The sequence below is a fragment of the Xenopus laevis genome, chromosome 8S, assembly GCF_017654675.1.
Source record: "Xenopus laevis strain J_2021 chromosome 8S, Xenopus_laevis_v10.1, whole genome shotgun sequence".
NCBI lineage: Eukaryota > Metazoa > Chordata > Amphibia > Anura > Pipidae > Xenopus > Xenopus laevis.
In genome coordinates, this window is record NC_054386.1 from 31,290,223 (window position 1) to 31,302,363 (window position 12,141).

The following is a 12,141-nucleotide window of genomic DNA, read 5'->3' on the forward strand; positions in this document are numbered from 1 at the left end:
GTACTGCACAGGTAAGTGAATATTTAGCACAGGACTCAGAATAAGGCTGGTACTGCACAGGTAAATGAATATTTAGCACAGGACTCAGAATAAGGCTGGTACTGCACAGGTAAGTGAATATTTAGCACAAGACTCAGAAGCACTGCGTATCTTGACAGCGCTATATAAATAAATGATGAATAAGGCTGGTACTGCACAGTAAGTGAATATTTAGCACAGGACACAGAATAAGGCTGGTACTTCACAGGTAAGTGAATATTATCACAGGACTCAGAATAAGGCGGGTACTGCACAGGTAAGTGAATATTATCACAGGACTCAGAATAAGGCTGGTACTGCACAGGTAAGTGAATATTATCACAGGACTCAGAATAAGGCTGGTACTGCACAGGTAAGTGAATATTTAGCACAGGTTCCCAGTTTCAGAACAAGTGAGTTTGTATCACGTGGCAACTCCCCTCCAATGAAAAGCTCCTATTGGTTTCTCCGGTACCGGTACAGAACAACAATAGGGTTGTGCTTTACCTTTTGTTCGCAGGCACCTGCTGTCTCGTTACATTTACACAGCGCAGTGATTATAACAAACTCTACCTAAAGCGCTCTGCCCCCACCGCACAGTTCGTGTACTCCAAGCTTTCCCCAGACACTGCCCGGAGGCGCCCCTACAGCCCGTATTTCCCCAAGCACCAGTCAGACAACTAACAATAGGATTAGGTTCAGGCGCTCGGCACTCTACCGCCTTTGATTGGCCCACCGGCGGCACGTGACGGAACTTTCAGCCAATGGCGGTCGGGAGGCGAGCTAAGGCTTCCCGTGACCAAGCGTTGATTTCTCATTCAAATCGCGGCAGAGCTGCAGGGGCAGTGTCGGAGGGGCATTACAGCATGGCAGCAGGGGCAGGAAGCCGGGGTAGGTGAGCAGCGAGAGCGCACGTATCACTTGGGCAAGGATGCCCTGACTGAGTGCCCGCGGGGGGAGAGCTGGTTGTTTCCCAGGATGCCGGGCAGGAACAGGTACAACCTGGTGGATGATGGATGTGATTCCCGGGTGCCGCTGCACAATGAGGATGCCTTCCAGCATGGCATTCACTTCCAGGCAAAGGTGAGTCCGACAGGCTGCCCTTCCCTTTGTGCCCAGTGCCAGTCTCTGCCTTCTTTGTGCCCCTTGTGTCCCCCTGCTCAAGTGATTGCCACTTCTGCCCACTGTCTCTGTGCCCACTTTGTGCTTCTTACTTCAGGCCCACCCACTGGTACAGTGCCATTCCTCTGCTGCCCCGCCCCACTGTACAGTACCCAGCCTCTGGCACTGCCTCTGCCCTCTCCCTTTGTCTCTGTGCCATTCCTCAGCTGCCCCACTGTACAGTGCCCAGTCCCTGTTGCTCCTGTGGTAAACCCCCCCTGCACAATGTGCCCATCCATCCTCTTCCCACCCTTCTTATCTGTGTCCAGCTGGTGCTACCCTGTTACCTGCTCCTCCAAATAATGGCCATTCTATACTGCCCAAGGACCCTGCACTGCCCTCTTCAGTCCTGCCATTTTCTCTGCATTGTGCCCAGTCTCTACTGCCCTTAACATGTGCCACCTGCTGCTCTGCCCAATTCCCTTCTGTCCCCAACCAGTGCCCAGCCACTACATCCCTTTACCAGCCCCCTCCACAATGCCAAGTCTCTGCTGCCCTCTCATGTGTGCCTACTCCAATGCTTCCCTAACCTAGTGTCCATCCACCTGCTAGTCCCTCTGCAAAGTGCTGCCCAATTCCCTGCCCACAGCACATGCCCTAAAGCTGTGCCTGTAGCACCTCACTGCCCTCGGAGTGTAGGAAATCTGATGCCTCAGGGCTTGATCTTGTTTTGGTGTTTGAGACTGGCTCTTCTGCTCCTGCTTTTCTTAGTATTCACATATTTTGCTTACTGAATTCTGCTTTCTCCCTTGATAATCTTATCAGATCTGATGGATAGATTCATGTTTTACCAAATGTGTGTCAAAATTAACCCAGTGCAAGGATAAGTGCAAGATCGATATCCCTCCAATCTGTCTGGCCCTGTTCTCTGATTCTGACAACTGAAACAGCATAGCAGGAGCCATTTCTTCTCCCAGTCCAGCTGACTTCTTCTACATTGTTCATGAGTCAGAACCAGTAGTGCATAGACTTGAATCCGCCAGGAAGATACTGCTTGCAATAGCAATTAGGTTAACATGTAACTCTAAAACTTGCCAATACTTATTTTATATATATATATATATATATATATATATATATATATATATATATATATATATATATATATATATATATATATATATATATATACAGTATATATATATATATATATATATATATATATATATACAGTATATATATATATATATATATATACAGTATATATATATATATATATACAGTATATATATATACAGTATATATATACTGTATATAAATATATATATATATATATATATATATATATAAATATATTTTCAGTGAACCAGAGTTCCCCTTTAAATCATGGCTTGAAAAATTCCATGCCTTCTACATGTTCCCTTTGGCCCATTTGTTGATGTTTATGAATAATGTCCTGGGTTGTAACTTTTTTTTTTTATAAATGTATCAACTGTCAGCTCACATAAAAAGCAACACTAACCAGACTGGACTGATTCAAAGTAACTTTATTACAATTATTTCTTTGTTGCTACATAGTTATCTGTTTTTACTGAACGTAGTGTAATGTGCACAATTTGCTGTTAGTCTTTTTTTTTAGATATTTTCTCAGCAATTCTCAGGCTGGGCATGTCAGCAGTTATCTTGTGTCCAGGGTTAAATTACCCTAACAACCAATCAGCAGTTAGGAAATCAGAAGATGAATAGGAAAGGGTTTGAAAAGAAGGCAAAGCGGTAAAATATAAGAACAACCATTGTTGCTGGAGTTGGTCATCCCTGACAAACAGCCTTTGTTGAATTTTCAGTTGCAGCCTGAGGGGCGGAATAGAAACCTGAATCATTCATAAAGCATATAAAAGAAATAAAAAAATGAACATTTTCTTAGAACAGATCTTTGCATATAATCTGTTAATCTGTTGTTTAATTTTAACCTGAACGAATTGACACCGTCACTGTGTATGAGACTCTGACATCTTTCATTGGATTGTGCCATGGACTGTCTGGTTTCCGTGGTCAGTGTCCTTGGTTACTGGGTTTGAGGGAACCGGCACAGCAGGTGTGATAACAGCTTTTTCTGACTGATTTCTCTGTTGTTGGGGGGTTCAGGATTTAGGATTTGGCTCAGATGGCAGATAACTGGGGACACTGGTGACAGTAAGGCGGTTTCAATTACCATATGGATTGTGTCTCTTCTAAAAGTTCTATGATCTTTTTGGGTCTCAGTGACATGTCCCTGATTATTGTGAATCCTTCTGTGTTATTCCTGGTCATCCTCTTATTCTACTAAACTCCTCCATTGATCCAGGTCTTCTCATAATATGTCCAGGAGCTTTATTCTGGCTATTTGTTCTTCAAGTGCAATGTTAGACTAGATTTATTTGGTCAAATATCCCTTTAGATCAGTGGTCCCCAACCAGTGGCTGGTGAGCAACATGTTAAGGTGGCCATACACTGGTAGATTAAAGCTGGCGATATCGGTCCATATGACCAATTCAGCATCTTATCTGCCAGTGTATGGGGGCTTCTGACGGGTCTCGCTGATCGATATCTGGTGCAAAAATCATTCAGGGAGGTCAGATTTTTCTGACGATTGAGGACCTCATAGGCTATTTGATGCGGTCCTCATCTGTCGGCCCCCGTTCTCTTCGGCCCCATGACCGAATGATTGGATTAACCCATTATCGCCCTGCAGTTGGTTGAAATATCGGGGAAAGATCCGCTCATTTGGCGACCTAGCAAAAGGAGAGGATCTTATCATGTATGGCCACCTATACTCACCAACCACTTCGATGTTGCTCCCATTGGCCTCAAAGCAGGTGCTTGTTTTTGAATTCTTGGCTTGAAGGCAAGTTTCGGTTGCCTAAAAACCATGTGTACTGCCAAACACAGCCTCCTGTAGGCTGCCAGTCCACACAGAGGCTACCAATAGCCCATAAGTGGCACCTCTGGGAACTTTATTCATGCTTATGTTGCTCTTCTAACTTTTTTAAATTTGATTGTGGCTCACTGCTAAAAAAAAAAAAAAAAAGCTTGGAAATCCCTGCCTTAGTTGAATGGTGCCATTGCAATTATAAATCATACTAACATTTCATTGGATAAGGAACTTTGCTATATAGACTTCATTGCAGCCCTATCTCTTGTAGCACTTTGCTACATTGTATCATATGCATATGGTTACCTCTGATTTTATTATTTTATTTATCTGTTATTTTAAAAGAGCACGTCTACCCAAATATTGTTTCCTACATCCAAAGATTGTTTCCTATATCCTGTTGTAAAAGACTTTTCAAGGTATATGTAAATGCAATTGCTATGGAAATCAATATTTGCCTGCACTCCTGGTTCTGACTCCCAAACCAATGTAGCAGAAGGACAAAAGAACGTAGAATGCAGCTGGGGAGGAGGCTGTAATAATCAGTGAATTGTGGTGTTACTGTAACTAAATGCCTGTTTTTCTTAGTGATTAGGGCTGGTTTAAAGCCTTACTTTACTGTAATCACTGTCTGCTAAATGGGTTTTTCCTTGGCTCTTCTACAAGATGTTGAAGCTTGGTTTATAGTTAGTGCATCAGCGGGCTGTCTCATGTTCTGTGGCTCATTGTCTCAGCCTAGTGAATACTGTAGATCTCAGTCTCCAGGGGCGCCCCCCCCCCCAAAAAAAAAAGTGGATTTAAGCTTTCAATTCAGTGGATGCATGGCTAGAGCAGATCAATTGTCAGCAGCAGCTCAGAGAGTTCACAGAGAGTTACGGCAGTGAAGAAAGCGTGGCAATAGCACAAAATAACGGCTACAAAAAAATGGCAATTCAAGGGCATCAAGCATTATTATTATTTCATTTCAAAAATTAAAGGGAAACCACACCTAAAAAGTAATTGCTATTGAATGCTGCCTCCTATGTAGACCCTTAGGAGAGTAATATCGGATTATCTTGGTATAGGAGCGCAGAACTGTTCTTTTGGGGTCTGCAAAGCCTCCCCATTGCATATAAAAGAACAAATGCAGATTGCTGTATTGTAGGAACGCAATGACGCGGGAATGTATCACCATGGGGGAAGAAATACGATGAAAAATATTGGATCCTGCTGCAAACTTGTTTCATCACGAATGGAATGTAGGCAGCCCGGAGACTGCGGACTCTGCCAGTACCGTGTGGGATTGGAGCATTGGATGCTTTTGCTTATGTGTCAAGGCCAGCACTGAAATGAAGAAATGATGATGTCTTCATGCACTTGTTATTGATTGTGTGTTTATTCATGTGGGTGGAACTGAGGTTATGGATTATAGAATCTTCCTTTTCTGTATATTTATATTTATACATATGGGAGGGAGGTGCCATATTGATTCCCTTAGAGACAGTACAGTATGAGGGTATAGCTTACTGTGTGCCCAAAACATTCCTTCTCTGTATATTTGTATTTAAACATAGGGGAGGAGGGAGGTGCCATATTGTTTCCCTTAGACAGTACAGTATGAGGGTATAGCTTATTGTGTGCCCAGAACATTTCTTCTCTGTATATTTGCATTGAATTATAAAGATAGAAATCAAGCAGTAGGCCCCCAGTCTCCATAGTTCAAGACAGCCTGTGGATCCTGGGAGTTACAGTTAAACTACAGCTAGTTGGAAGAAACTTGAACATATCTGATGTTGATGCTCAAAATGTTTGTGTTTCACATGTTTTTTTCCACTTTCGGTATGGTCCTTGGTCAAATGCTCTAACTATCGATCCTTAAAACTGGACCACCGTGTCCAGGGTATCTTCATGTTGCTATGACATTATTGTGACCACTGCCTCTAAATTGTCTTTGTTGCTTGTGCACTGATTAACTGTACATGAGTTTAGCTTGCGTATGCACAGGGCATTTCTTTGCAGTCCCCTGTGCTGGTGTCTCTCAATCAACCTTCTCCAACCTACCAGCCATTTAGCTTGTAGCCTGTCCATCCTGTCAGCCTGTTCATGCTTGACTGCAAAATCCCCCTGTAAAGGCATCTGCTTAAATACAGCTGTCTAAAGTCACTTTTGCATGATGACATCAGAGAAGCAGGCAAAGTTCTCTGTATGGTGTATATGGCCTTGGGTCTAAATATAGCTGTGAGGAGTTGGTGCTCCTGATTTGACCAACAACATTCTGGGCCAAATCATGATGATCTCATCATAACTGGGGGGCTAAGGAGGACTACCCTGAGAAGACTATTGATGCACCAATGCTGTCCTTTCCTAATGATGGATGTCTGGTTGACTTTCAGCCAGATTTTATTTGGATGGTCCATTGGGAAGGTACTAAGGACTTGGTCAGGCCAACAGCCTTTCTTACTTTGGGTGGCACTTTAACAAGCTGATGGGGAAATGTCTTTCCTTTACATCAAGGTTGTCCCCCACAGGCCTGATGTAACCCTCAGAGGAATTGTTATGGCCCCCAGCATGCTGGATCTCCACAGACCTCTTTGTATGTCTTCATGGCTCTTTGTATATTTTCTAATAGCGAGTTATTGCCCCAGGGCATGGGAAATCGCAGCACATCACAACATTGCTTTATATGATACTGTGGGGATAGACAAAATGACTGTAAGACCCTACTTTTTGTGATGCTTTCACAAGCAACCAGTTACAGACTGGACCCTCAAAGGATTCTACACATGGAAAGCATGCTGCCTATTTTGGGCTACCCATGGCACTCACATACTCATTGCCTACCTATGGTATGGACACACCATCTTTTATTTGCTCTTTCTTAAAATTCTTTATTTCAGTATTTGTCCCTGTCTCCTTCAAGCTTCACAAGCACAGCATTGTCCTGACTAATTATACAGCCTAAAGAGCCGCAGGTAGAAAATTCCATCCTTGCCAAAAAAAAAACACACGCAAAGCCCTTATGCTTAAATTTAGAAAGTGATACAAGCCTAACCCTGCTGTTGATTGATTGATCAGCTGAGCTCTTTCAGGGAAGCAAAAGAGAGAATAAAAACAAAGAAACTTTGTCATTTTCCGGTTTGGTTCTTTTAAGTAATCTGGCATGTTAAGCCCAGCGTGAACTGTCTTAAGACCCAAGGGGCTGAGCAAACTCATGGAAAAGCAAATATGAAAGTGCTGGGCTGGTATTATGCAGTTTAAACAGATGAAAAAGCAAAACTAAATGCAAATCTCAATGCAGCATCTGTGATTTTTTTTGCTGTGACCTTGGTCAAGGTGGCAGTTTAATGGTATGGTTTACCTGTAATGTTTACCCCACCTTAGAAGTCGTGTATCCTATGTCTCATTAGACATCCAGGGACCATCCTTTGCCCATAGATGGTTATAGTACCACATTATATGAAGGTTAAATGAACCTTCCCAGGATGGGGCCCTTTGAGATCCTCCTGTTCTTTTGACCCTGGATTTCATACCTGGCCAATTTAGGCTTTGAAAGTTATAATGTGCTTTATGGCAATATTTTGGTTTAAGTTCACCTTTGTGTTTTCTTGTCTGTGCAAGCCCCCACTATCTTAACTTCTCATAATACACATTCTTTCACGTTTCGAACCTTTCCTGGTTATAAGGATGCATGCCTCAACCCACTACTTTGAGCCTACTTGGGGGGGGGTTAGTTTCACAGTTTGGAAACCACTGAGGTTATGGTATGGATGAGCTCTGCTCATCTCCATTTAGGCAGTCCCATATCTTTTCCTTCTGCTCAGTTGTCATACACAGAAGGATATGAATAAAAGTTACTCTTCTGGACAGCCAGATCTGAGACTGATTTCTGAGACTTGATCATGCCAATCATTAGGCCAGGTTGGGCATAGTGCCCATGAAGGACTGATGGCCTTGGATCACAGCCACTGCCTGATGCAGTCCATTGCTAATGCAATTCCCTTTTCCTGATTAATATTTTAATCACCCCCTATCACATATTGAATGGAAAACTGGTTTGGTCCCATTCAATGGCAATTGGGAAAGAGATCTGATGTCTGCCCGTGTATCCTATGTTTCTGCCTTGTTTAAAGCAGAGGTCCCCAACCCTTTTTACCAGTGAGCCTCCTTCAAATATAAATAAAAAATTGAAGAGCAACATAAGCATGCAAAAAGGTTCTGTTGGTGTCCAATATGGTCTGTCATTATGGTAGCCCCTATGTGGACTGGCAGCCTACAGGAGGCTGTGTTTGGCCGTAGTGGTTTATATGCAACCAATACTTGCCTACAAGCCAGGAATTCAAAAATAAGCACCTGCTTAAAAGCTATTGTGAATGCTCACAAGCCACTGGTTGGGAATCACTGGTTTAGAGGTTGGGTATTTTCTCTAGGTCTACCAGACCTTTGGTCTCTGCCTGATCTTTGTTTGTTGGAAGGTAATAACCCAAGTATTCATTTATGTCTGAAGTCATGCGTAATTTTTACTCTGAAAATTGGATTGGCATAGTCATTCCTCTGGGCATTCTCTCAGCTGTGTCTATTACAAATCCTTTCAATATGCCCAGGGAGTCGGATGCTCTGCAGGAATGTTGATAAGGTCTGATGAGTGAAGGAAATTCCAGACATGTAAAAACTTAATAACTGGCCTTTTATAGATGTTCGCATTGATATGCAGCCGGCACATTAATATTTGAAGATAGATTGAACCATTTAAACACCTAAAAAAATCTTGCCTAGAAAGATCCTGCTTAATTATATATACTTTATTTTGTTTTATTTTTTTTGCTCGGTTTTTGGCTGGTTAGCCCTTTAACTAGGAAAACACTTGATATGGGGGGGGGGGGTGCATGCTTACAATAACAAGCTTGAGATGAAAATTTACCAATATATTATTCTGTTATGTCATTTTTAACAGCTGCTCCTGATTTCCTTATTTATGAATGACGTCTTCAAATGAACATTAAGCAAAGTAAAAAAAAAAAGGGAGTGTTTTAAAAATAAAAAGATCTCATGTTGCATTTAACGTAGTCAAGTGGTGGTGATGATTAACTTTACGCAACAAACTGTTAGGACCTGTCTCCAGAGATCCTCCACGCTCTCATCTAAAGCTTATTAAAAAACAACTCTACGATATTTGTAATTAATGCTGCCATTTCGTCCGTGTTCTTCAGGCACCTGAAAGGTTATTAGTGACAGCCAATATTAGTCCAGTGGGTCATACGTAACCAGTGAAGTGGTTTCAGGAACTCCTTGCTCTACACCATGGAATCACAGCCCATTTGGGGCCTGTATAACTAGACTGTAGCCCAGAGGTGCCGATCACAATCTACTGCTGCAACAACAGTCATAATGATGTTTGATAGCCATGATAAAACCTCATTAAATTGCGCTTATTAGAAAATGAACGTGGAATACCATGAAGGCCATTCTGACAGAGAGCAGCCTTCTTGCAAAAGGGAACTGACCCCTTTTAGGAGTACAGAATGCTGGAGTGAAAGACAACCCTTTACTCCAGTTTTTATTGATTTTGACATTTGTCTTCCCACAATTTGCTTTTGTGAAAAACAGTGAGAGTCGTTGAACAACTGTGGCTTTGACATTCTTCAGCATTCAATGAAATGCTGACATCAAGAGTAAGGGTAACCCAAAACTCCAACTGTTGCCGCCAACGATTATTTTTTACATGCATTTTTCTCATTCAAAAATTTTCTAAAGGTGGCCATACACGGGCAGATTTAATCTGCCAATATGGACCATTTAGACCGGTTGCTAAGGAGCAAAATGTTGCTCACCAACCCCTTGGATGTTGATCCAACTGTCCTCAACACAGGGCTAAGTTTTTAATTCCTGGCTTGGAGGTAAGTTGTGGTGGCATAAAAATCAGGTGTACTGCCAAACATAGCCTCCTGTAGGCTGCCAATTGACATAGGGACTACCAAATAGCCAATCACAGCCCTTATTTGGTACCCCAAGGAACATTTTTCATGCTTTATCTAGTATTAAGTAATTCTTAACTGGACATGCTGAGTAATCATTGAAGACGTTTCCAGAGACGGAACTAGGTGGGTGCGGGCCGTGCGGCCGGGCCCCGCCCCCACCCTCTTCCGTGCGGCGCTGCAGTGGGCACGTGACTGCCGGGGGGCCCTGCGGGGGTGCAGGCCCTTGCCCAATTGCACCCCCTGCTCCCCCGGTAGTTACGCCACTGGACGTTTCACTACTCATCAGAGCAGGTTCTTCATAAGACAATGTTCAGAAGTTACAATGTGCCTTTGTTATTGGAGTAGTGGTAGAGTTTATATGCAGCGGACTTCCCATACCAGTCAGTCAACATGATGAAGCTGCTCAGATGAGTAGTGAAATGTCTTCAATGATTACTCGGCAAGTCCAGTTGCTCTAGAATTATTTATACTGGATATACCATGACCTGGATGAATGAAAATCATCCTAGTCATCTTTCATGCTTGTGATGCTCCCCAACTCTGTTTACATTTAAACGTGGCTCATGGGTAAATTAAAAAAAAAAAGGGTTGGGGACTCCTGCTTTAGGCCAATTCCCCAATACAGAAACAGTCTCACACTTGAACAGAATTCACCTGACACTAGCGGCAGATTCCTCATTTGGGTATTCTATCCTGGCTAAATAATTCTGACGGACAATGTGCCATAGCCCTGAGATTTGCGAAATTGTCTGAAGACCTTGGACTCTTTTGAACTTGGAGAATACTTGACGCCAAACCATCTTGCACTTTGCAAAATTTTCTTTTCAATAATGTATAAAGAACGTCAACTTGAATTTCAGCTCTGGGCTCCCTTTATCTTTCTCGACTATGAGCCTATAGGTTCGGAGGTAGCGTAATCATGAAATCTTAATGAACGGCTCTGCTGTAGTGAACAAAAGAAAAAAAGTCCAGGAAATAAAAAATGGCTCAGTGCGTTTCAAGGGCTCGTTCCACTGAAAAGATATGAATCACTATTGCAGCAGCTGCGAGATTGCAAGAACTCGGACGTAAGCTGGGATTTTCTTTTATTATATATTATTTTAAATCTCGAGCACCGTAAGATTTATCTCGGCACTAAACCACCGACGAGGGCTTCTTGGATCAAAGAGGCTGGCAAGTACCTGGCTAAAAAAATTGCTTTGTCCTCAGCAGGGGTCTACAAAATATATATTGTTTTCAGTCTACAGTACAGATAAAGAGAAACAAAAATATGGATTTAACCACCATGAACTTGGAATGTGAGCAGTTTTTGGAATTGATTAGCAAGGTGTGCTTGTGCTGGCCAGGTACCTGTAAGTGTATCAAGGTCACCGAAAAATTAACTTTATTCTTAATCAAAAAAAACTACTCAAGGTTCCATATGTTTTCTGGAATTTGTGCAATTTTCTAGGCAAATTTCGATCAAGTCTGTTTTACGTAAGTACTAATCAAATTAGTGACATTATTATCAGTTTTCAATATAATTTTTTGAGGTTGTTAATAGAATTTCTTCCACAACTTTCCAAAAAATAGCCTGTTGAACACCGGACCAAATCCAAGCATCAATTTACATATTCAAATTTGAGTAACACTTTAAAAATTGCATCTATCTAGAGTTGACCTTAAAGGTTCTGGATTCAATTTGGCAGAACACAAAGAGGCAAATTTATCAAATTTTCAATTTTAAGTTTTGCTTTTTTTTTAATTTAAAAAAATTAAAATTTGTGCACTTATTTATGAAAAATGTGAGAACTCCATTGCTTATATTTGTGTAAAGAGAAACAAAATCACACTAAAGCACATTGTGACAGTTTAGATAACCAGCATTTTTACAGACGGAAATTAAATCGCTGTAACCCGATTACGTTAATTTACAGAATAAAACCTCTGGCAGCATAAATCGCATTGTTCTTTTGATCTTAAAAAAAAATTTAAATACAAAAAAAATGATCAGGGTTTTTTTTTGTTTTTGAGAGATTTTCTTGAATGGTGAATTTTGGTGATTTTGAATTCTAATAATGGGGATTTAGCCACTTGTGCAAAAAATGCTGGAATTGTTTTGGAATCCTAAAGTAGGAGCATACAGGAAGCCACATTCTTCTTTCGGATTCAAAATAG

The 12,141-nt window shown here is 41.7% G+C and overlaps 1 protein-coding gene across 3 annotated transcripts in view; it reads left to right on the forward strand.

Annotated features, from left to right (window-relative positions):
* The first annotated feature begins 823 nt into the window (after positions 1–823).
* LOC108699923 (carboxyl-terminal PDZ ligand of neuronal nitric oxide synthase protein) overlaps positions 824–12,141 on the forward strand; it is a 56,990-nt gene continuing 45,672 nt past the window's right edge. For 2 of the 3 annotated variants that reach the window (XM_041575308.1, XM_041575309.1), the window contains exon 1: positions 824–1,101. In XM_041575308.1, coding sequence (XP_041431242.1) covers positions 997–1,101 — 105 coding nt within the window. In that variant the 5' untranslated portion in view covers positions 824–996. The remainder of the gene's footprint in view (positions 1,102–12,141) is intronic. The other variant, XM_018232611.2, reaches the window with a different exon arrangement.